Source organism: Pongo abelii, chromosome 1 (assembly GCF_028885655.2).
Source record: "Pongo abelii isolate AG06213 chromosome 1, NHGRI_mPonAbe1-v2.0_pri, whole genome shotgun sequence".
NCBI lineage: Eukaryota > Metazoa > Chordata > Mammalia > Primates > Hominidae > Pongo > Pongo abelii.
In genome coordinates, this window is record NC_071985.2 from 96,630,758 (window position 1) to 96,654,999 (window position 24,242).

Below are 24,242 nucleotides of genomic sequence, written 5' to 3' on the forward strand. Positions count from 1 at the left end.
AGGGGTCGGGCTGCAGGCGGCTGGGCTCTGGGCAGACGCTTGCCAGGGTCACGGCCGCCGGCCGAGGAGGAGGGGTGGGGGTAGCGGCGGCGCCCGCGGCCCGGAGCGGAGGTTGGGGGAGTAGAGAAAGAGGGGCGCGCGGAGGAACGCTGGGTCCCCGGCGCCGCGGGAGCTGGGAGGACCGAGCCGCCCGAGCGAGCAGCGTGGCAGCACAGTCCCCGCGTGGCGCAGCGCGGCGGGGACGCGGGGACCGCCCGGATCTCCTTCCACTGCGCCCCAAGCTCTGCTGTCCTCGGCCGCCTCTTCTTCCTTCACTCACTGCCCGGGCGGGAGCGGCGCCCAAGTCGGGTGTGCCATGTCAGGGGCCGGGTAGCCCCGCCGCCCGCCGGCCCGCCAGCTCGCCCTCCGAGCCACCCGCCAGCGGGCCGGCCGGCCGGGAAGCGCGGGACAGGCAGGTAGGGGCTGGACCGGGTGGGGCGGCAGGCGGGGACGGGCCGGAGGGAGCGCGGGCGGCAGGCGGGGTGGGGGATGGCCCCCAGCTGCTGTCCCTCGCTGCACATCTGGTTCCGGTTCCTCTCTCCTGGGGAAGTGAAAGTGGAGGGGAGGGCACTGCCCGCAGTTAGCTCGCCGTGCCCGGCCTCCTGCACCCCTTCTGCTCCCGTGGGTGCCGGAGTCGGAGCCGCCCTCCCTCCCGCTTGGGTCACGCGGCGGCCGGCGCTGCTGCCGTCACGTCCTTGACCGCTGGCGCGCCTGCTTCTTTGCCCTCCTGCTCCTTCCTCAGCCTCCTCCCCCTCGGCGCGCCCTCTGCCCCAACCCGAACTTCCCGTCACCCGGCACGCGGGCGTGGGGACTCGGAGTGGGCCCTGTGCCCGTTGTCTTCCCCAGGGAGAAAGGGCTGCTTTCTGCAGGACTCTTCCCTGGCTTGGTGAGGGGAGGCCCCGGTGCGCAGGTCCTGCGGATGGGTGTCACCCACTTGCCCCTCAGAAGGTCCCACCTAATGGCCTCTGCCTGCTGCCTTGGGCATAGGGCTCCCATTCGCCCTCAGTGGATGAGGGACAGGTCTGTGCCCCAGAGTTAAATCAAGAGGCTGACGCTGACTCCTGGCTTTACCTCCCAGAAGTGGAGTCTAAATTTAGCTGGGGTTGGTGTGTGTATGTGTGTGCGTGTGTGTGTGTGTGTCCAGAGGCCAGGTGATGAAGAGAGCCAGCCTGGCTCTATGAGATTCCTTATTCCCTGTTCTCTGGGGAACAGTGGGAGGTTAGTAGGACTGCACATCCTGGAACCATTTTGAGCCTCCTCTGCCTTGCTCAGGATCCTATAGTCTGAGGTTCCAACTTGGCGTAATGCTGTGCTGGCACCTTCAATGGTAACCCCACCACCACCACTGCCACCGCCACCGCCACCACACACACCCATAGGCTGACTTCCTCTGAGTTGCAGCTTCCCCTCCACTGTTTCAGGAAGTAACCTCCCTTCCCCTCTGAAGCACCCCCCACGCTTCCGGGCCCCTGCTGCAAGCTACCCACCAGGCTTTTTCCTAGCTTCTGCACCCTGGGGTGCCTCAGGACCCTTGGGGCTCCTACTTCCCGGGGTTGGGCCATGGAGGCAGGTGAGAACTAGGCTGTTGTGGGCCTGTTTCTGTCTCTGGGCTCCATGGTGGAGGGTGTGGGATGGCCGGGACTTGTCTCCCACAACCGCTTTGGATCTAACGAGCTACCTAAGGATCCTGGAGGTGTGAGAACACTGGTTTTTGGGCCAGATTGGTGGAGTTAAGCTAGGAGAAAGGACACTTGGGTTTGTTGAAAAGACTCTTAAAGCTTGGGTTTTGTGGGCTTTCTCAGAAACCTGTGGGATCCTCTTAAAAACCTAGGAGTGGGCTCTTTAAGAACATTGGCAGGATCACAAGGTTCTTATGGTGTCATAACTAGAGTAGGAAGGTCAGAAACCCTTAAAAAGACTGTAAGGTTGGTATGATGTCATGGCCAGCATGAATGATGTCATGGAAGGCTATTACAAAAAAAATTGTGATCTCTGTGATGTTATAACTGGTGAGACTTTAAAAGGGACACATGGACAATGTGAATGTCATAGCTCAGGTTAGCTGTGTGTGGTGGAGTTTAGGTTCTTTGAGGGGAGTGCCAGGACCATTAAGTGGGAGGGATCTGGTCTCTTTAAGAAGCTGTGGTGGGCAGTGATGTCACAGGGGGAAGAGTTCAGGATTGGCCGACCCCTTACCCTGCCTTTCTTTGGAAGGACTAGGAAGAGGAGGGGAGCAAGAGGGTACCCTGGTTGCCATGGCATCCCCAGCCTTCCTTGCTTCATCTGTCTCCCACTTGACCATTCCAGATGCAGTGAGTGAGGGGGGGGCCATGGCGGAGGAGCGGCCCCCCCGGCTGGTGGATTACTTCGTGGTAGCTGGGCTTGCAGGGAACGGAGCACCCATCCCTGAGGAAACGTGGGTTCCTGAACCCAGTGGGCCCCTGCGCCCTCCCCGGCCAGCTGAGCCCATCACAGATGTGGCAGTCATCGCTAGGGCACTGGGCGAGGAAGTGCCCCAGGGCTACACATGCATCCAGGCTTCTGCTGGGGGCCACCCCTTGGAACTCAGTGCTGGGCTTCTTGGTGGAACTCAGCCCGTCATCTGCTACCGCAGGGGCCGTGACAAGCCCCCCCTCGTTGAGCTGGGGTGTGTGCCCCTACCCATGCTGGCACCAGGGGAGGCTGGGAGGGACTCCAGTGAGATAGGGAGAGGTAGGACTATGGAACAAGGGAAGGGCAATGGGGATGGGAGCCGGGTGGGCCAGGGGCCAGAGAGGAAGCACTGAAGTTGTATGTACTTAGTCCTTACAGATGCGAATTCATGTGCTAGTGCCGCTCCTTGCTAGCTCTGAGAGCTTAGGCAGGTTTTTGAGCCCCTCTGGGCCTGTTTTCCTCATCTGTCAAATGGGGAAAATAATTCATCCTCATAGGATGGTCGAGATTAAATGAGATAACCCATGTGACAGACTTAACAGAGTCAGTCAGTGGTAGCTTGTATTACTATTTTTTTTTTTTTTTAGAGTCTTTCTCTGTCATCCAGGCTGGAGTGTAGTGGTATGATCTTGGCTCACTGCAACCTTCGCCTCCTGGGTTCAGGCAATTCTCCTGCCTCAGCTTCCTGAGTAGCTGGGACTATAGGCATGTGCCACCATGTCCAGCTAATTTTTGTATTTTTAGTAGAGATCGGGTTTGACCATGTTGGCCAGGCTGGTCCTGAACCCCTGACCTCAGGTGATCCACCTGCCTCAGCCTCCCAAAGTGCTGGGATTATAGGCATGAGCCACCGTGCCCAGCTGACTCTTAGTGTTTATTAATGAGTATGAGAGCCATAGAAGGCATGCAAGATTGTTGCTGACCACGAAATAAGGCCAAAGGCCAAAGAAAGGGCACAGGATTCTGGAGGGCAGAGTTCAGCAAGAAGAGGTAGGCCCTAATGTTAGAGTTTGACAAGGCTGCGGGTGCAAGGCAGGTTCAGGGGATTAGATAGGCAGATCTGGCAGGATTGGGTCTTTGTCCTCTACCCTGACCTCTCAACATCTGTTTTGCTCTCTGTGCTAAGGGTGTTGTATGAGGGGAAGGAACGTCCCAAGCCTGGCTTCCAAGTGCTTGACACGACACCCTACAGCCACTCAGCAAACCTGTCCCCTCCAGGCCCCGGGCACCCCCGCACCTACCTCACTTACCGGCGGGCAGCAGAGGGGGCAGGGCTGCATGCCCTGGGCGTCACTGACCTCTGCCTGGTGCTGCCCAGTAAGGGCGAGGGCACTCCTCATACTTACTGCCGGCTGCCCCGCAACCTCAACCCTGGCATGGTGAGTGGGGCCAAGAGCTGACACCTGGTCCTCTTGGTTTAAGAGTGGGTGTGGACACTGGGAACAAAGGGCATCCCAGGACCAAGGCTCTGACCACAGGGGTGAGTCCAGAGGGGTAACTCTGGTCTTGGGGCACTGGGATTAATGGGAGCTTTAAAGACAAAAGAACATTTAGGGGTGGTAGAGAGAATGTGGACCCCAGACCTTTGTTAGCTATGTATCTGCTTGTCTCTTGCCATTTCTGGGGTAGTGGGGCCCAGCAGTGTACCTGTGCTATAAGGTGGGCCTGGCGAAGGCCAACACGCTGGTGTACGAGGCAGGTGAGTGGCCCCTTTATCCCTCCAATCCTGTGACCCTACATCCCTTTGCCCTGGTGCCTCTTGGCAGGCACCTTAAGTGTCCCCGGAGTTTACTTTCTCTTTGCTACTTGGGCCTTCTCTGGGATTCCTTGGTTCCTTTCCCTTGGAGTCTGATGGACCCTGCTCCTTTTGGGTACCCCCAACTCTGCTGGGGGTGCAGAGCTGCTGGGCCGCTACCCGGAGGAGGACAATGAGGCGTTCCCGCTGCCCGAGTCAGTGCCCGTCTTCTGCCTGCCCATGGGGGCCACTATCGAGTGCTGGCCTGCCCAGACCAAGTACCCCGTGCCCGTCTTCTCCACCTTTGTGCTCACGGGTGCTGCTGGTGATAAGGTGGGTGTGTGGAGTATGGCAAGGGGTCCGGGCTATGCAGGGCCTGCCTGACTACCCTTCTGCCCTCTGCCAGGTGTATGGTGCCGCCCTGCAATTCTACGAGGCGTTCTCAAGGGCCAGGCTGTCAGAGCGACAGGCACGGGCACTGGGCCTGCTGAGCGCCGTGGAGCGGGGTCGGGCACTGGGGGGCAGAGCTGTGCGCAGCCGGCGCGCCATCGCTGTGCTGTCCCGCTGGCCTGCCTTCCCTGCCTTCCGCGCTTTCCTCACCTTCCTTTACCGCTACTCCGTCTCAGGCCCCCACCGCCTACCCTTGGAAGCGTGAGCATGGCTCCTCTGCCATTGGGAAGGGGTTAGGAAGGGATAAGGGGGCCAGGAGAGATGGGAGAGATTCAGATATGGGTGTGGGGAGGGCTGGGCACAGGGTAAGGGACAGGGCTGCAGTGTGTGGTTATACAGTTTATCCATTGTAAAAATGCCACGGGCTGAGGAGGGGAGCAGGTCCTGAAATCCAGTCTAAACTTGCTAGTTAGGTCCTGGCAAGGGGCTGTATACGCCCAGGGAGGATTTCTTTTCTGATCTGCACAAATTATATGCATAACGGAGGCTCTGTTGGCTGATAACAGGCCTCAAAGTAGGGTTCAGGAAGGAATAAGGTTCTTGAGAACAAGTGAAAGAGCTGAGAAAATGTGGAGGGAGGACAGGGATGGACCGGGGAGTGTGCTCTGACCTGTTTCTCTGTCCCCCAGGCACATCTCCCACTTCATTCACAACGTCCCCTTCCCTTCCCCACAGAGACCCCGCATCCTAGTGCAGGTGAGAGCTGAGGCTGGGGCCGGGCTGATGGAAGGAGGGGAGTTGGCATCATTACCCTGAGCCGTGGCTCTTCTTCCCTCCCAGATGTCTCCCTATGACAACTTGCTCCTCTGTCAGCCTGTATCCTCACCCCTGCCCCTCAGGTATGTGCTCAGATTGTGGAGAGGGGAGCTTTAATGACCAAGGACATGGTAGGTGCTGGGCAGGTGGGTGCAGCTGTTGAGGTTTGTGCAGGCTGGGTCCAGGTGGTGGCTGTACCTGGCATCTGGGGAAGGGTCCCCAGGGTATCCTGGTGACACTTTCCCCACCTCGGCATTGCCTGCAGTGGTGCCAGCTTCCTGCAGCTGCTGCAGAGCCTGGGCCCTGAGCTGGCTATCACACTGCTGCTGGCTGTGCTCACAGAGCACAAGCTGCTGGTCCACTCTCTGCGGCCAGACCTGCTCACCAGCGTCTGCGAGGCCCTCGTCTCGGTGAGTGCCGCCCCGCCTGGCCCATCTTCCCCAGAACCATGGTTCTTTCTGGTGCCCCTATCCCTGCCTGGACTCTTCCCTTTTCCTTCCTTGTGGAGGATCCTCAGCCCCTTTCCCTGGGCCCAGCCTGCAGGAACACATAGCTTCCATCAGGAGCTCTTCTCTAGAGCCTACTTCCAACAGCCTCTCAACAAGCACCAACTCCCCAAGGCCAATGCCCTCTCTCTCTCTCTCCTGTGCCCCCCACTGCTGCCTCAACCCCCTGCTCACTGGTTCTCACTGCCTGGTGCTTCAGATGATCTTCCCACTGCACTGGCAGTGCCCCTACATTCCTCTGTGCCCGCTGGTGCTGGCAGATGTGCTGAGTGCCCCAGTGCCCTTCATTGTGGGTATCCACTCCAGCTACTTTGATCTGCATGACCCGCCTGCTGATGTCATCTGTGTCGACCTTGATACCAACACGCTCTTCCAGTAAGAGGCTGGGTCTCATTTGGGGGCTGCAGGGTGGTGGGCAGGAATGGGCTAGTGTGTGGAGTGCTACGGGCTCAAAAAGAGCTTCAGGCACAAAGTAAGGGAGGCTGGCAAGGAGCCCCGTCACCCTATCCCAGAGCCTCGCCACTCCTTCCCCTTATGCTTTTCTCACAGGACTGAGGAAAAGAAGCTCCTCTCCCCTCGGACCCTGCCCCGCAGACCCTACAAGGTTCTGCTGGCCACACTGACAAACCTGTACCAGCAGCTGGACCAGAGTGAGAAGCCTGGGTGGGGAGGGAGGCTGGGAACTGTCATTGGCCTCAAACCTCCAGTTTGCAGAGGTCTGTGGGGAGCTAGACATTTCTTGAGGAGGTGAGCGAAGTTAGGATTGCATTTGGTGGAACTGAGGGAGATTCCAATTCCAACTGAAGCTAGAAGGAAGGGCAGACAGTATTCCTGAACATGTGGGAAATATCGAGCTTGAACCTGTTAGTTGAAGGTAATACTTCAGTTGCTACTGGTGCAAGGTCTGCCAGAGGCTGGAGGTGGAGATGGAGGCATGAGAGCAGAGTTGAGGGTAACACTATGGGAGCCAGCCCTGACTCTCAGGCTGCCCTGGCCCACAGCATACACAGGACCTGAGGAGGAGGCATCCCTGGAGTTCCTACTGACAGACTACGAGGCAGTGTGTGGCCGCAGGGCCCGGCTGGAGCGCGAAGTCCAAGGAGCGTTCCTCCGCTTTATGGCCTGTCTGCTCAAGGGCTACCGGGTCTTCCTGCGCCCACTCACCCAGGCCCCCTCCGAGGGAGCTCGTGATGTTGACAACCTTTTCTTCCTGCAGGGTATAGAGGGCCTGTCTCTGCTTGGAGATGGTATCATGGGAGGAGGTGGCGAGGGGCTGGGCTGTGTCAGAAAGGCAGAGGGGACTGGGAGCCACTCCGTTGTTTATTCCTTCACTAGGCAAATGTTTTTATGGGCACCTGCTTTGAGCCATTAACTCTTCTGGTCTTGGGGGGAATCAGGGTACAAAGATGAAACCAGCTGTGGTCCTGCCCTCTGGAGCCCCAGGCTTGGGGTAGACACAGTAATCCCTGCAGTGAGCAGCCCCCAGGGGCAAAGCTCTGTGCAGGGACCCTGCCCTTGGAGACCCCCCAGTCTGAGGCAGTGGGTACAGGCAGACAAATGGAGGGATTCTCTAGGGCCATTGTGCTGGGGGTGCTGAGCTGGTCAGCTTGGTATTAGGGTAGTTGTGCCAGAGGGTCCAAGAGATTATGGCTTTGGGCCTGAGTGGGCAGGGAGCCAAGAAGAGATTCAAAAAAGCTATGGCTGTGGTGGAGAGCCCTGGTCACACCCCTCCTCTGCCCCATTCTCATCCCCCTCAGGCTTCCTCAAATCCCGGGAACGCTCCAGCCACAAACTTTACTCTCAGCTGCTGCACACACAGATGTTCTCACAGTTCATTGAGGAGTGCTCTTTTGGCTCTGCTCGCCATGCTGCCCTTGAATTCTTTGACTCTTGTGTTGACAAGGTATCATCCCTTCTCTGTGTGCTCATTGGCCTCTGCTGTCTCCCTCATTGTCTCTGTTGCCCCAAGGCCATTTTAATGGAATCAGGCATGTTCAGGGTGGTATGGCTGTAGACCCCAGGGCCATTTTATTTTATTTATTTATTTATTTTAATTTTTAATGTTTTTTTAAGTTTTCTTTTTTCTTTTTTTTTTTTTTGAGACGGAGTCTTGCTCTGTTGCCTAGGCTGGAGTGCAGGGGTGTGATCTCGGCTCACTGCAAGCTCTGCCTCCCGGGTTCACGCCATTCTCCTGCCTCAGCCTCCCAAGTACCTGGGACTACAGGTGCCCGCCACCACGCCTGGCTAATTTTTTGTATTTTTAGTAGAGACGAGGTTTCACTGTGTTAGCCAGGATGGTCTTGATCTCCTGACCTTGTGATCCACCTGCCTCGGCCTCCCAATGTACTGGGATTACAGGCGTGAGCCACCGTGCCCGGCTTTTTTTTTTTTTTGAGATAGTTTTGTTCTGTCTCCCAGGCTGGAGTGCACTGGCGCGATCTTGGCTCACTGCAACCTCCACCTCCCAGGTTCAGGTGATTCTCCTGCCTCAGTCTCCCAAGTAGCTGGGATTACAGGTGTGCGCCACTATGCCCGGCTAATTTTTGTATTTTTAGTAGAGACAGGGTTTCACCATGTTGGCCAGGCTGGTCTCGAACTCCTGGCCTCAAGTAATCTGCCCACCTCGGCCTCCCAAAGTGCTGGGATTACAGGCGTGAGCCACTGTGTCTGGCCCCCAGGGCCATTGTAAACACAACTCTATATCTTAACCGTGACTGGGATGGCACTCCTGGAGTTATACAGTGCACAACCTGTGCAGCCACACACAGCTGGCCCTGTACATGTAATGTACTGTCCTCCCGTTCCTGACGCCATCTTCCCAGGCTGTGTCTCTTTCCCCGTGGATGAGCTTTCCTGGGAGATGCCATCGTCTAGACACCCTGGCTCTGCTCCATGCCCACCATCTCAACACTTGCTCTCTTAAAATCCTTCTCCAGGTCCACCCAGAGCAGGAGAAGCCTGAGCCGACACCCTTAGTAGAGCTAGAGGAGCTGTCAGGAAGTGAGCTCACTGTCTTTATCACACCTCCCGAGGAGCCTCCCATACCAGAGGGCAGTGAATCCACTCCCCAGTACTGGTGAGAGTCTCTTGGCCTTCACGTGTTCCAGGGCCCCATAGACTGGTCCAGTCCAATTTGCTTCACCCTGTGCTGACTGCCCCGATGTTGCTTCTCTCTGCCCCTCCAGCTACGATGGATTCCCAGAACTACGGGCTGAGTTGTTTGAGTCTCTTCAAGAGCAACCTGGGGCCCTGCCTGTGCCAGGCCCTTCCCGTAGCGCCCCCAGCAGTCCTGCTCCTCGCCGTACCAAACAGGTAAGCAGTGGGTGGACCGCACTGAGGGACCTGGCTCAGGCTGAAGGCTGCTGCTGCTTCAGTTTCCTCATCTACAAAATGGGGATAACAATAATACTTAACCCATGAGGTTGTTAGGAGTTTAAATGTGCTTGGCACATAAGCAACCCTGTATAAACATTAGTTGCTATTATCACTGTCATTATCATCATCATCATCACCTCCGTCTTCTGAGCACTCTGGGAATCCAGGGGCTGGCCATGTCTTCTAGGGCACCTGCCCATGCTCAAGGGCCAGCCTCTCTGCATGGGGCTCCAGGCAGGGCTGCAGCCTGTGAAGTACAGCATCCCTCCTCCTCCTTAGAGCACAGACCCTTCCTCAGAGAAGGTGCTACTTCTTCCCACACCACTTTAGGGTCTGTCCTGGTGGCTCATGCCTTTAATCCTAGCATTTTGGGAGGCTGAGGCGGGCAGATCACTTGCGCCCAGGAGTTTGTGACTAGCCTGGGCAACATGGCAAAACCTTGTCTTTACAAAAAGTACAAAACAGTCGAGCTTGGTGGTGCGTCCCAGCTACTTGGGAGGCTGAGGTGGGAGAATCGCTTGAGCCCAGGAGGCCGAGTCTGCAGTGAGCCAAGATTGCACCACTGCACTCCAGCCTGGGAGACAGAGCGAGACCGTCATAAATAAATAAATAAATAAATAAATAAATAAATAAATAAGACCTGGCATTGTACTCACCCTGATGTGTCCCCTGTCCTACCTAGGAGATGAAGGTTGCACAGCGGATGGCACAGAAGTCAGCAGCTGTGCCTGAGCTGTGGGCCCGGTGCCTGCTGGGGCACTGCTATGGGCTGTGGTTCCTGTGTCTGCCTGCCTATGTGCGGTCAGCACCCTCCCGAGTGCAGGCACTGCACACAGCCTACCATGTGTTGCGCCAGATGGAGAGCGGCAAGGTGGTGCTCCCTGATGAGGTAGGCAATCTATGTGACCATGCTCACACCCAGGCCCAGTGAGCCTTGTGCAGCCGGAGAGGGCTGTGAGAGGGAAACTTGGTGGAGACTAAGGAAAGAAGTTGCAGAGCCCCAGAGCTGGGCAGATTATCTATAAACATTCGTCGAGTGAATAAGCATGTTCAGGGTTTAGCAGTGGAGACTGTAGGGTGGCAGGGTCAGCAGAAAGGGTGGGTGGCTCTGAGGTGGCCCCAGGACCTGCCAGGGGCCAGTGATGTCTGTGAGAATTGGGGAGGCTGGAAGAGGGTGCTTGCTGAGACTTTGGTTTTGGTTGAGAGTGAGTCTCCCATTGTCCTCTGCCTCTCCTGGCCCAGGTGTGTTACCGGGTACTGATGCAGCTCTGCTCACACTATGGGCAGCCTGTGCTGTCTGTGCGGGTCATGCTGGAGATGCGGCAGGCAGGCATTGTGCCCAACACCATCACCTATGGCTACTACAATAAGGTACCTACTTTGGGGTGAGGGGTGGGATGGCAGCTGTGCCGGGGTGTGTGAGGGGAGGCTGCTGCTGCTCCCCTCACTCCTTGGAGATTGGGCTGGTACCGTTTGCCTAGGTCCTGGAACCACTGTCATCCAATTGCACTCCTATGCCTTAGCACCTACAGTTTCTCAGACGAGGCTGCTTTGATTCCCACTCATGACAGCCCTGCCTACAACTAATAGTGTTAGCCGCTAAGCCAGGGACGGGTCCATACGCATCACACATTTTACATCATTTTAACTTCACGACAGCCCTATGAGGTGGGATGATCGTTATCACCATCTTATAGAAGAGGAGATGAGGTTGTAGAGAGTTAGTAACTTGTACAAGGTCCCGCAGCAAAGAAGTTAAGGAGTTAGAATATGGGCACAGGGCTGGGTGCAGTGGCTCATGCCTGTAATCTCAGCACTTTGGGAGGCTGAGGCAGGCAGATCACCTGAGATCAAGAGTTCGAGACCAGCCTGGCCAACATGGTGAAACCCCGTCTCTATTAAAAATACAGAAATTAGCTGGGTGTGGTGGTGGGTGCCTGTAGTCCCAGCTACTTGGGAGGCTGAAGCAGGAGAATCACTTGAACCCAGGAGGCGGAGGTTGCAGTGAGCCGAGATTGCGCCACTGCACTCCAGCCTGGGTGACACAGCAAGACTCCGTCTCGAAAAAAAACAAAAAAGAATATGGGCAGAGGTATATCCATATCTCCTGAATTCAGGCCCTTAGCCATGATACTAAACTGCCTCCTGTTTTTTAGATGAGGAAACTAATGACCAAATAAATAAAATGATTTTTTCAGAGCCATATATTTTATATTTCTAAGCAGCAAGGTCTGGGTACAAATTTTCTCCATTGCCTCTGGCTTCTTCTAGGTCCCTTGGGAGGCAGCTGCTGCCTACTGTCTCTTCTGGGCTCTTGTTCCTGGCTGAGCCATTGGCTAGACAGTCCTAGGCAGGATGTCTGCAGGGGAAGGGCGATCCCTGGGGCTCCAGGACAGGGAGTGGGTATGAGGCAGGGTTAGGGTGTCGAGGTAGGCCATCCTGATGGGCACTGTGCTTGGTAGGCTGTGTTGGAAAGCAAGTGGCCGTCTGGCACACCAGGTGGGCGTCTGCGCTGGGCCAAGCTCCGGAATGTTGTCCTGGGGGCTGCTCAGTTCCGTCAGCCCTTGAGAGAACGGCAACAGCAGCAGCAGCAGCAGGAGCAGGTGTCAGCACATCAAGAGGCAGGCAGCTCCCAGGCAGGTGGGTAGGGCCTGGTGAGACAGGCTTGGGGATGGAGTAGCTGGGCTCAGGCAGGGAAAGGCATAGAGAGTTGGGGCTGGTCTAATGGTTGGCATTGGGTTTCTGGGGATTGATAAATTACACTTGACTGGTAACAAAAGGGATAAAAAAAATTAGCTGGGTGTGTAGTCCCAGCTACTTGGGAGGCTGAGGCAGGAGAATCACTTGAACCCAGGAGGCAGAGGTTGCAGTGAGCTGAGATGGCGCCACTGCACTCCGCCTGGCTACAGAGCAAGACTCCATCTAAAAAAACAAAACAAAACAAACAAACACAAAAGGGATGAAGTTTTGCCTGGGAGGAACCCTGCAAACCCAGGTCCATCTAAGGAGCTCTATTTTGGAACAGGGGACTGTGTTCCTAGCTGGCCACCTCTAAACCCCTTCTCGTCTTTTACAGAGCCCTATTTGGAGCGCCCTTCCCCTACTCGCCCTCTTCAGCGCCAGACTACTTGGGCTGGGCGAAGTCTGAGAGACCCAGCCTCACCCCCTGGACGCCTGGTGAAGAGTGGTAGCCTGGGCAGTGCCCGAGGGGCACAGCCCACTGTGGAGGCCGGTGTGGCCCACAGTGAGTGCCCTTGTCTGGCTCCCTCACTCCCCCAGTCAGCTTTCCTAACCACTTGCTAGTGAGGTGGGGAAGACCAGAAACAGAGTGGAGGGCGGCCCTCTTTGGTGGGTGCTGTAGATTCTGAGGGAATCCTGCCCAAAATATCATCATGGTGGGGGTTGTGGCACCAGAGTTTATGCAGCCAGGAATTTTGTTTACTCAGGAAAGGGAAAGCTGGTGCAGAGGCTGGGGTCCATCTTCCCTCATTCTTTTCTGTGCTGCAGTGATAGAGGCCTTGGGGGTCCTGGAACCCCGGGGATCACCTGTGCCCTGGCACGATGGAAGTCTCTCAGACCTGAGCCTGACGGGGGAGGAGCCGGTCCCTGGAGGCAGCCCAGGGGGCTCAGGCTCAGCCCTGAGTGCCCAGTCCACTGAGGCCCTGGAAGGGCTAAGTGGGCGGGGACCCAAGGCTGGTGGGCGACAGGATGAGGCAGGCACCCCCCGACGAGGGCTGGGTGCCCGCCTCCAACAGCTGCTCACTCCTTCCCGCCACTCCCCCGCCTCCCGCATTCCCCCACCTGAGCTGCCTCCTGACCTGCCTCCCCCAGCCCGCCGCAACCCCATGGACAGTCTTCTGCACCCCCGGGAGCGCCCTGGATCCACTGCATCCGAGGTAGCCAGCGAAGGAGGGTCCAGATGCCTTAGCATTAGTAGGCTTGGGGAGGGGCTACGACTGGAAGAATGCCCAAAAAGGGGGCTCTGAGGGGTGCTTGAAACACATATCCTGGATGGAAGAGCATGGGGTTGGCTGACCATGGTTTCTCATGTCATGGTAGAGCTCAGCCTCTCTGGGCAGTGAGTGGGACCTCTCAGAATCTTCTCTCAGCAACCTAAGTCTTCGCCGTTCCTCGGAGCGCCTCAGTGACACCCCTGGATCCTTCCAGTCACCTTCCCTGGAAGTGAGGATAACCCCTCCCACACAGATGTGCTTGAACACACATAGCACACACTCACTCTGTCCAAGGCAGGAGATGGGGAGGAGGTGGGAGGGGCTGGGGAAGGGGTATGGGCTCCAGAGTGCTGGCGGCCAGACAGGACCTACTTCCCGACTCTCCCTGCCCACAGATTCTGCTGTCCAGCTGCTCCCTGTGCCGTGCCTGTGATTCACTGGTGTACGATGAGGAAATCATGGCTGGCTGGGCACCTGATGACTCTAACCTCAACACAACCTGCCCCTTCTGCGCCTGCCCCTTTGTGCCCCTGCTCAGTGTCCAGACCCTTGATTCCCGGCCCAGGTGCCCAAGGCAGGGCAAGTGCTGTGGGTGGGAAAAGGGAGGTGAAGGTCTAAGAGCTGACCCCTGCTGCTATCCCCCTGCAGTGTCCCCAGCCCCAAGTCTGCTGGTGCCAGTGGCAGCAAAGATGCTCCTGTCCCTGGAGGTCCTGGCCCTGTGCTCAGCGACCGCAGGCTCTGCCTTGCTCTGGATGAGCCCCAGCTCTGCAACGGGCACATGGGGGTAAGGGCTGGGCCAAAGGGGCATGAGGAATGGGAATGTTGCTGTGTGGGGCCTATGGAGTGCCAGGGAGAGATGGGCACATCTCTTGCCCTTGAGGGCAAGGGGCATCCCAGAAGCTGTTGGATGTGGTGGCTCAGTGGGAGGCAAGGCTCTGGGGATGTACATGCCCTCTACTGCCCTCCTGCTTTGTGCCTGATAGGGAGCCTCCCGACGGGTTGAGAGTGGGGCATGGGCATACCTGAGCCCCCTGGTGCTGCGTAAGGAGCTGGAGTCGCTGGTAGAGAATGAGGGCAGTGAGGTGCTGGCGTTGCCTGAACTGCCCTCTGCCCACCCCATCATCTTCTGGAACCTTTTGTGGTATTTCCAACGGCTACGCCTGCCCAGTATTCTACCAGGCCTGGTGCTGGCCTCCTGTGATGGGCCTTCGCACCCCCAGGTCAGTGCCCCCATGTGGCCCCTGTTTCCTAAGTGCCTCCCTCATCTCTCAGCTGTTTGTCCGCTGTGTCCTTGGCACTGTAGAAAGAGCATAGACTGGCCGGGCGCGGTGGCTCATGCCTGTAATCCCAGCACTTTGGGAGGCCGAGGTAGGCGGATCACCTGAGGTCAGGAGTTCGAGACCAGCCTGACCGACATGGAGAAACCCCGTCTCTACTAAAAATACAAAAAAAATTAGCCAGGCTTGGTGGTGCATGCCTGTAATCCCAGCTACTCGGGAGGCTGAGGCGGGAGAATTGCTTGAACCTGGGAGGCGGAGGTTGTGGTGAGCCGAGATCGTGCCATTGCCCTCCAGCCTAGGCAACAAGAGCAAACCTCCGTCCCCAAAAAAAAAAAAAAAAAGAAAGAGCATAGACTGGTCGGGTGTGGTGGCTCACGCCTGTAATCCCAGCATTTTGGGAGGCCTAGGTGGGCGGATCATGAGGTCGGGAGATCGAGACCATCGTGGCTAACACGGTGAAACCCCGTGTTACTAAAAATACAAAAAATTAGCCGGGCGTGGTGGCGGGCACCTGTAGTCCCAGCTACTTGGGAGGCTGAGGCAGAAGAATGGCATGAACCCAGGAGGCGAAGCTTGCAGTGAGCTGAGATTGCACCACTGCACTCCAGCCTGGGTGACAGAACGAGATTCTGTCTCAAATAAAAAAAAAAAAAAAAAAAGAGCATAGACTTTGGAGTCTGCTGCACCTGGTTTGCATCCTTGCCCTTTCACTTTACCACTCTGAGCCTCAATTTGGTCACCTGTAAAATGGCATAAGCACCTATCTCACTGGGCTGGTGTGTGGACAACCTTGTGTTGAGCCTGGTACCGAAACAAATGATTCATTCATATTTGTCTATTCGTTCCACCAGTATTGAGTGCTTTTTATGTTCCAGGCATGGTTTTAGGCACTAGGTATGTAGCAGATTACAAGACAGTCCCTGCTCTCAAGAGCTTACATTCTTGTGGGGGATGAGAATTCCTTTCCCTCTTCTCTTTGGCTGTGTCCTGTAATGGCCCTCTGTCTTTTTGGCATCACCTGTCCGTTTCTTGTCCTCTGCCTCCCATTCTTTGAGCCTAACTGTCTCCACTATCTCGGCTCCCCCAGGCCCCATCTCCTTGGCTAACCCCTGATCCAGCCTCTGTTCAGGTACGGCTGCTGTGGGATGTACTGACCCCTGACCCCAATAGCTGCCCACCTCTCTATGTGCTCTGGAGGGTCCACAGTGAGTCTGGTATTTGGCCTGGGTGGGGAGGGTGGGTCCCATACCCAGAGGGCTCAGTGATCCTGGTGGCCTTCTTTCCTTTCATCCAGGCCAGATCCCCCAGCGGGTGGTATGGCCAGGCCCAGTACCTGCATCCCTTAGTTTGGCACTGTTGGAGTCAGTGCTGCGCCATGTTGGACTCAATGAAGTGCACAAGGCTGTGGGGCTCCTGCTGGAAACTCTAGGGCCCCCACCCACTGGCCTGCACCTGCAGAGGTATGGTGCTACCATCTGGGTGATCCCTGGCCTGTCCGGGGCTCCACACCCCTTTTCTCTCGCTCATACACTTCTGCCTCCACTAAAGGGGAATCTACCGTGAGATATTATTCCTGACAATGGCTGCTCTGGGCAAGGACCACGTGGACATAGGTGAGATTGCAGGCAAGGGGCTGAGGAGTTTAGGGATCTGGGGCCAGGTGTGGGAAGCTGGGGTCCTAATGCATTAACTTCCACCTTCTTCCCTAGTGGCCTTCGATAAGAAGTACAAGTCTGCCTTTAACAAGCTGGCCAGCAGCATGGGCAAGGAGGAGCTGAGGCAGCGGCGGGCACAGATGCCCACTCCCAAGGCCATTGACTGCCGAAAATGTTTTGGAGCACCTCCAGAATGCTAGAGACCCTTAAGCTTCCCTCTCCAGCCGAATGCTAGAGACCTTAAGCTTCCCTCTCCAGCCTGGGGTGGGGAAGTGAGGAAGAAGGGATTCTAGAGTTAACCTGCTTCCCTCTTCCCTTCATGGAGTTGGGAACAGGCTGGGAAGGATGCCCAGTCAACGGCTCCAAGCGAGGACAGCAGGAAGAGGGATCCACTGTTACCAAAAGTCCTGATTCCCCCATCACCAACCTACCCAGTTTGTTCGTGCTGATATTGGGGGAGATCTGGGGGGAGTTGATACAGCTCTGTTTTTCCCTTGTCCTATACCAGGAACTCCCCTCCAGGGTACCCACAGATCTGCATTGCCCTGGTCATTTTAGAAGTTTTTGTTTTAAAAAACAACTGGAAAGATGCAGAGCTACTGAGCCTTTGCCCTGAATGGGAGGTAGGGATGTCATTCTCCACCAATAATGGTCCCTCTTCCCTGACGTTGCTGAAGGAGCCCAAGGCTCTCCATGCCTTTCTACCTAAGTGTTTGTATTTTATTTTAAGTTATTTATTCTGGAGCCACAGCCCCCTTGCTTATGAGGTTCTTATGGAGAGTGAGAAAGGGAAGGGAAATAGGGCACCATGGTCCGGTGGTTTGTAGTTCCTTCAAAGTCAGGCACTGGGAGCTAGAGGAGTCTCAAGCTTCCCTTAGGAAGAATTGGTGCCCCCTCCAGTCCTAATTTTTCTTGCCCGCCCCACCTTGGCGAATGCCTCACCCACCCAGGTCCTGACCTGTGCAATAAGGATTGTTCCCTGCGAAGTTTTGTTGGATGTAAATATAGTAAAAGCTGCTTCTGTCTTTTTCCTTCGGCCTCCTGTTCCCTGGGTCTGGGGTAATGCAGGGATACCTTTCATTTTCCCCAGGCTATACATCTGCTTTTCTACCTTCCCATCCTTTATAGTGTTCAGGCATACCCTGCTTCCCCTGACCATGTCTGGTACTGGCGGCTCCTTGAGGCACAGGGAGTTCTCAGAGCAGGAGAAGGGTGAATCTGGTGCTGGCTATGGTGGTGCCAGTCTGTGTGGCACTTCCGGCCCTCCCACACAATCACCCCCTTGTCCCTCATCTGTACCCCACACAAAGGCTCCATTCTCTGGGGGCCCTGAGCTCATCTCTGCCTTATTTCCCCTCTTCCACCTTCCCCCACCAACCTTCTCCAGCACCTCCACAGGGATGACAATCATCTCCCCAGTAGTTGGTATTGGCAGCCCTCATGCATCCTGGCAGTCATCCTAGGCTGCCTTAGTTGCTCTAGCTGCAGGCACTATTCCTCCAACCAGGGTCTCAGCCTGGCAACAGCACCAGGAAGGCAGGGGCAAAGATTAAGGGACTTGCTGCATGTGGACATCAGGAAAACATGCATCATTTTCCTTATCCCTTTGGTCCACTTAAGAGCTCTTTTTTTCTTGTATAATGAAATAAACACAGGAAATGACTCCTAACAGAGCGGCAAACCAATTACCAAAGGGAATTAGCCAACAAAACAAATGCCTTGGGGAAGGAGAGCAGGCGTATCAATGGAGGAAATAACTTACGAGAGCACATTTCTGGGGGGTGATCACTGGATGGAGAGTGAGGTACTACTTCTGGATGCTGAGTCTTTCAAGCCAGAGGACCATTTCCTATCCTGTCTTTAGCATGTTAGGATGCTTTTTCAGTGTCCTAGAAGAGCTGCACAGAAGAGAACCAAGGGGCTTAGGAAATGCCATTTATTTGTCTTACTAGGAGATGCTTTCTTCAGAGGGAAATTCTCACGCCACCCCAGTTTCTCATCAGACCACAGTCCCCAGAATAAACCTCTCCCTGTTTCATCCCCCAAAGACCTTTTCAAGGGAGGATGTGGCCTTTTAAAATGAAGTTTCTGTTGAGTGTAGTAAGCTCAGCACTGCATTGAACTATAGAGAGAATTTCAGGGCTCAGTCCCTACCCTAATGGAACATACAGTCTTACTTACTGTATGGTCTGTAGGGCCCCTTACCTTACTGGTCTGGAGGGCCCCTTTGTTCACAAACAATAACAATAATGAACTCTCTCTCCCAGCTTATGCTTCTCACTTTTGGGCCTCCTTCTAGAGACTTGCAGTCAGATGGGAGAACTACAGAATTCTTTAACCGTAAGAATATCTAGGCTGGGCACAGTGGTTAACACCTGTAATCCCAACACTTTGGGGGCCAAGGCGGGCAGATCACTTCAGGCCAGGAATTTGAGATCAACCTGGCCAACATGGCGAAACCCTGTCTCTACTAAAAATACAAAAATTAGCCGGGTGTGGTGGCTCATGCCTGTAATCCCAGCTACTCGGGAGGCTGAGGCTTGCTTGAACCCAGGAGGTGGATGTTGCCATGAGCCAAGATCATGCCACTGCACTCTAGCCTGGGTGACAGAGTGAGACCCTGTCTCAGAAAAAAAAAAAAAAAATCTGGGAATTTTAATAGCAAAGTATTCAGCATGATATCTGACACATCTGTGTGTCCTAAGGCCTAGGGAGCTGTATGAGAGGAAGGATATGCCCAAGTTACTTGGCCCAATTTCTCTTCCCAGGCTTTGGAGTGTATAAGCTCAAGTATAAAAAATTCGGGCCAGGCGCGGTGGCTCACGCCTGTAATCCCAGCACTTTGGGAGGCCGAGGTGGGCAGATCACGAGGTCAGGAGATCAAGACCAACCTGGCTGACACAGTGAAACCTCGTCTCTCCTAAACACACACACACACACACACACACAAATTAGCTGGGCGTGGTGGCACCCGCCTGTAGTCCCAGCTAATTGGGAGGCTGAGGCAGGAGAATCACTTGAACCCCAGAGGCAGAGGTTGCAGTGAGCCGAGATTGCACCATTGCACTCCAACTTGGGTGACAGAGTGAGACTCTGCCTCAAAAAAAGAAAAAAAAAAAAGGGGGCCAGGTGCAGTGGCTCATTCCTGTAATATCAGCACTTTGGGAGGCCGAGGAGGGTGGATTACTCAAGGCCAGGAGTTCGAGACCAGCCTGGCCAACATGGTGAAACCCCATCTCTATTCAAAATACAAAAAATTACGGCTGGGCACAGTGGCTCACGCCTGTAATCCCAGGGGAGGCCAAGGGAGGCGGATCATGAGGTCAGGAGTTCAAGACCAGCCTGGCCAACATAGTGAAACCCCAATTCTACTAAAAATACAAAGATTAGCCAAGTGTGGTGGCACGCGCCTGTAATCCCAGCTACTTGGGGTGCTGAGGCAGGAGAATCGCTTGAACCCAGGAGGCAGAGGTTGCAGTGAGCCAAGACTATGCTGAGACTACACCACTGCACTCCAGCCTGGGTGACAGAGTGATACTCTGCCTCAAAAAAATAAAAAAATATACAAAAAATTAGCTGGGTGTGGTGGCAGGGGCCTATAATCCCAGCTACTCAGGAGGCTGAGGCATGAGAATCGCTTGAACTTGGAAGGTGGAGTTTGCAATGAGCTGAGATCACTCCACTCAACTCCAGCCTGGGTGACAGAGGGAGACTGTCTCAAAAAAAATAAATAAATAAAAATTCGGCTGGGTGTGAGGGCTCACGCCTGTAATCCCAACACTTGTAATCCAGCACTTGGGGAGGCTGAGGCAGGCAGATTGCTTGACTTTAGGAAGTCGAGATCAGCCTGGGCTAAATGATGATAAAACCCCATCTGTCTCCATAAATTTTTTTTAAAATTGAGGAAAATATTGTGCCTGCCACTTAATAATTTTATGATGTCATACAAGTTACTTTACTGCTGTGCCTCAGTTCTTCCTCATCTGCAAATTGGGGGTCATTTAAAGATTAACTATGTAATCCATAGCTTCAGAAAGGGAACAAACAGGTAGAGCCTGCATTGGGCACAGGTCATGTCCACTACAGTACTGACCTCATGTACTTGTCTTCCTTAAAGCTCGATCATTCCATATTGAAAGTCCCCCTCCATGGCCTAATTTTGGTCTTGTTGAAAAGTATTTTCTCAGGCCTTACTTTTATCTTCCTTGGGCTGGTATATACCACCATGTTTTTCATATCTCCTCAAAGCCCTTGAAGGATGGCATTTCAGACAGCAAATAATGCACTGGACTGATAATGGACAAAGAAGTAGGTTAGGGAAAGATGAATGTACCCTCAAAGAGGGCAATGACTTTGTCTAATTCACTGCTATATCCCAAGCACATGGATGAGTGCCTGATAACCTAATAGGTGCTCTATCATGTGTGTTCAATGACTGAAAGGAGTCTGAAAGCATTAAAATATTGCAGTTAGTAGAGAAATAATTTTCAGTACAGTATAAGACCAGTACCATGGGTAGAACACCAACAGAAGCTGAATTTAGAGGTAAGAGAATGAAATTGTTGAAAAAGCAAGGAAAGTTCTCAAAATAGTTACTATATATTATGTTGAATGCTTTAACTACATTCTTGACAGTGCCCTGAGTATTTTGAAGGTATTATTTTGTAATTCTCATAATTACCTGGTGAGCTGGGTACTCTTATTCCCATTTTATAGATGGGGAAACTAGGGGATAGAGAATAGAGATAAGTAACTTTCAGCCAAATCACACAACTGGTGAGAGGGAGAGCCAAGATCCAAACTCAGGCAGTCTGACTCTTGAGACCATATTCTTTACCTGGACACCATACTAGCATAAAAACAAGTTTTAACCTATTTAAAATAAGAATTAGGCCAGGCATGGTGGCTCACACCTGTAAATCCCAGCACTTTGGGAGGCCAAGGCGGGTAGATCACTTGAGGTCAGGAGTTTGAGACCAGCCTGGCCAACATCTCTACTAAAAATACAAAATTTAGCTGGGTGTGGTGGCGGGCACCTGTAATCCCGGCTACTCAGGAGGCTGAGGCAGGAGAATTGCTTGAATCCAGGAGGCAGAGGTTGTAGTGAGCCGAGATTGCACCACTGCACTTTAGCCTGGGCAATAGAGGCAGACTCTGTCTCAAAATTTAAAAAAAAAAGTTGCATGCTGCTTGCAGTGATGTATACCTGTAGTCCCAGCTATTTGGGAGGCTGAAGTGGGAGGATCTTTTTTTTTTTTTTTTGAGACGGAGTCTCGCTCTGTCGCCCAGGCTAGAGTGCAGTGGCAAGATCTTGGCTCACTGCAAACTCCACCTCCCGGGTTCACGCCATTCTCCTGCCTCAGCCTCCCGAGTAGCTGGGACTACAGGAGCCCACCACCACAACCGGCTACTTTTTTATATTTTTAGTAGAGACGGGGTTTCACTGTGTTAGCCAGGATGGTCTCAATCTCCTGACCTCGTGATCTGCCCGCCTCGGCCTCCCAAAGTGCTGGGATTACAGGCCTGAGCCACCGTGCCCGGCAGGGAGGATCTCTTGAGCCCAGGAGTTTCAGAGCAGCCTGGGTAACATAGCAAGACCTCATAGCTAGTTTAAAAAACAAATAAGAGCAGCCTGGGTAACACAGCAAGACCTCATAGCTAGTTTAAAAAACAAATAAAGTGGGGGCTGCGGTGGGCGCGGTTGTTCACGCCTGTAATCCCACCACTTTGGGAGGCCAAGGCGGGTGGATCACTTGAGGCCAGTTTATGAGACCAGCCTGGGGAACATAGTGAAACCCTGTCTTTACTAAAAATACAAAAATCAGCCGGGCGTGGTCACGTGCACCTGTAATGCTAGCTACTTGGGAGGCTGAGGTAGAAAGATGGCTTGAGCCTGGGTGGTGGAGATTGCAGGCAGCTGAGATCGCACCACTGCACTCCAGCCTGGGCGACAGAGCGAGACTGTCTCAAAGAAAAAAAAAAAAAAAAAATGGGGACATGTGTGTTTGTGTAGGATCTACCTACGGGTTTAAGTTGCCATGTCCTCCATTATAATTTCCATTGCACAGCATGACTTTTAAATAATTTGAAAAACATGTTCAAATGCCTGTGGAGGCTGGCGTGGTGGCTCACACACCTGTAATCCCAGCAGTTTGGGAGGCTGAGGCAGGAGGATCACCTGAGGTCAGGAGTTCGAGACCAGCCTGGCCAACATGGCGAAACCCCGTTTCTACTAAAAACACAAAAATTAGCCGCGCGCCTGTAATCCCAGCTACTCGGGAGGCTGTTGAGGCAGGAGGATCGTTCAAACCTGGGAGGCGGAGGTTGCAGGAACTGAGATTGTACCACTGCACTCCAGCCTGGGAGACACAGTGAGAAAACAACAACAACAAAATGCCTGTGGAACCAGTTGTTTCTGGGTTTAAACCACTGCTTAGTCACCAACTAGCGGTCTGACCTTTGGCAAGTTAATTAACCTCTCTTGAGCCTTAGTTTCCTCATCTACCTGGGTTCAAATTTCAGCTCTACCACTTAACGTGTAACTTTGGATAAATTTTTTGATCCTAATTTTCCTCATTTGTAAAGTAGGGATAACAGTACCTACCTCACAGTCATGAGGAATAAATACTTCATGTAAAGTTCATAGCACAGAGCCTGACACAGTCTCTTTCCGAAAACGTTAACTAGTATCATAACCTCAACACCCGGACTCTGTTACTTGGTCCCTATCCTCAAGGTGCTCCAGAAACGCTCGCTGAGTTTAGGCGGGCCTAACTGCTGCGTGGAAGCAGGGAGGCCAGCAAGAGGAGCTGGCCCTTGAGTTGATTAGGTGGAATCGGGAGGGATGGGAGGCTGTTTCCTCGCTGAGAACCCTAACCAGACCAGGAGTTCCCAAGAGAAGGAGCTGCGAGGGCTCTGCACACCGTAATTCCTCAGCAACTTGGCTAGCTGCCTTTTTTTTTTCTGCTGTCGTGGTTTAGTCACGACAGGACCAAGCGGAGGTACGATGAACACCAGGAAGCTCAAAGCCTTTGGCAGACGGAGACAGGCCACACCCCAAAAAGACAGCAAGGCTCAAGCGCCTAAAGCTAGTTCTATCGTGAAATTTCCTAGATTCTGTCGCGACGAAACACCGCCCACCGCAGACCCCATCGCCGTTCGCCAGTCTCCATCTTTAGAATTGAAAGAATGAGAGACGGCCAAAGGGGAATCCCGGTTTGGAGAGACTGGGGTACGGCGGCTGCCTGGGGACCAAAACGTCTCTAAGGTAAAGTTGCAGCCTGAAGCGATTTTTTGACCCCCGACACTTAATGGGCTGTCGAAGACCCGGATGTGTCTGGGACTGGCCGAGGTACCCATTAACGCGCCCCCGCTAGACCATCCCCCCCTCCTCCGTTTATGATTGGGTTTTAAGCACGCCAATCATCACTTCTCCGGCCACTCATTCTTCAAGGGTGGGGTGAAGTCCCGGCAGCTAGTCGTCTACTGGCATGGTCGAGAACATGAGGGCGGGGTGGCCGGCTTAGGTCGCCCAATGGGCGTCGTGGCGTGTGGGTAAGGCGGAGCCGAGGGGCTTGGCAGCTGCCCAATCAGCGTCCTTGTTTGTGTGGTGCCGCCGCCGCCGGTGCAGCCGCCGCCGCCGCCGCTGCCCCCGTCTGTACCGCAGTGTCTGCTCCGCCCGCCCGCCCCGGTCCGGCCCGCCCCCCTCCCCCACCCCCGTCCCTAGTCCCGTCAGCGGGGTCTGGATCCCCTGTGCCGTCGCCTCTTCCTTTTTCGACGCCTCCGCCGCCGCCTGAGGAGGCGAGCTAGCCGGGAGTTACACCGCCACCGCCAGGTGAGGAGCTTTGGCCTAGGCCAGCCTGGCCGCCCGCCCGCCCGGGGGCGGTGAGGAGCGAGGAAGGGAAGGAGGCTGGGAGGAGGCAGTGGTGGCGGAGGTGGGGGAAGGGAAAGGTGGAGGGGCGGGGGGAGGGGAAGCGCCCGCGAGCCGACGCCCGCCCGCGCGCCCCCGCCTTGCGTCCCCCTCCCCCCACCCCGGCACGGCGCGCCCCCGCCTCGCGCTC

General features: G+C 54.7%; 2 protein-coding genes and 1 long non-coding RNA gene across 14 annotated transcripts in view; 2 read left to right on the plus strand and 1 right to left on the minus strand.

Annotated features, from left to right (window-relative positions):
* Positions 1 to 321: 321 nt before the first annotated feature.
* On the plus strand, positions 322 to 17,213 carry DENND4B (DENN domain containing 4B). Of its 9 annotated transcripts, XM_063717508.1 has the most exons (28): positions 322 to 455; positions 2,347 to 2,686; positions 3,599 to 3,851; positions 4,102 to 4,171; positions 4,371 to 4,540; positions 4,614 to 4,858; positions 5,287 to 5,353; positions 5,438 to 5,496; positions 5,679 to 5,823; positions 6,119 to 6,294; positions 6,469 to 6,569; positions 6,921 to 7,136; positions 7,677 to 7,822; positions 8,856 to 8,995; positions 9,105 to 9,231; positions 9,977 to 10,183; positions 10,537 to 10,665; positions 11,757 to 11,934; positions 12,371 to 12,538; positions 12,802 to 13,190; positions 13,354 to 13,476; positions 13,643 to 13,812; positions 13,896 to 14,031; positions 14,231 to 14,467; positions 15,615 to 15,732; positions 15,822 to 15,987; positions 16,076 to 16,140; positions 16,237 to 17,213. In XM_063717508.1, exons 2-28 carry the CDS (start codon positions 2,370 to 2,372, stop codon positions 16,380 to 16,382), a joined length of 4,464 nt encoding a protein of 1,487 aa, XP_063573578.1. In that variant the 5' UTR covers positions 322 to 455; positions 2,347 to 2,369; the 3' UTR covers positions 16,383 to 17,213. The 9 variants fall into 9 exon arrangements, with proteins under 9 accessions (XP_063573578.1, XP_024105570.1, XP_054408870.1 ...); XM_024249795.2 differs by lacking the exon at positions 322 to 455 and having other exon boundaries at positions 546 to 2,686; XM_024249802.3 differs by lacking the exons at positions 4,371 to 4,540; positions 4,614 to 4,858 and having other exon boundaries at positions 5,333 to 5,353.
* On the minus strand, positions 11,481 to 23,841 carry LOC129058749 (uncharacterized). Its single transcript, XR_008524095.2, has 4 exons — positions 22,787 to 23,841; positions 20,276 to 20,472; positions 17,945 to 18,080; positions 11,481 to 12,216 (listed from the first exon to the last, which is right to left on the minus strand). It is a non-coding gene; the product is annotated as an uncharacterized LOC129058749 (long non-coding RNA).
* GATAD2B (GATA zinc finger domain containing 2B) overlaps positions 23,805 to 24,242 on the plus strand; it is a 117,169-nt gene continuing 116,731 nt past the window's right edge. For 2 of the 4 annotated variants that reach the window (XM_024249808.3, XM_054552958.2), the window contains exon 1: positions 23,805 to 24,016. The gene's annotated coding sequence lies outside the window, so the exon portion shown is untranslated. The remainder of the gene's footprint in view (positions 24,017 to 24,242) is intronic. The other 2 variants (XM_054552943.2, XM_054552950.2) reach the window with 1 other exon arrangement.

Excerpts from the sequence above, each read along its gene's own strand:
- DENND4B (XM_054552887.1), top strand. The coding sequence starts at position 2,295 with ATGGCATCCCCAGCCTTCCTTGCTTCATCTGTCTCCCACTTGACCATT. Across the intron at positions 12,539-12,801 it reads GGAGGCCGGTGTGGCCCACA|TGATAGAGGCCTTGGGGGTC; the intron begins GTGAGTGCCCTT and ends TCTGTGCTGCAG. Across the intron at positions 14,468-15,614 it reads ATGGGCCTTCGCACCCCCAG|GCCCCATCTCCTTGGCTAAC; the intron begins GTCAGTGCCCCC and ends CGGCTCCCCCAG.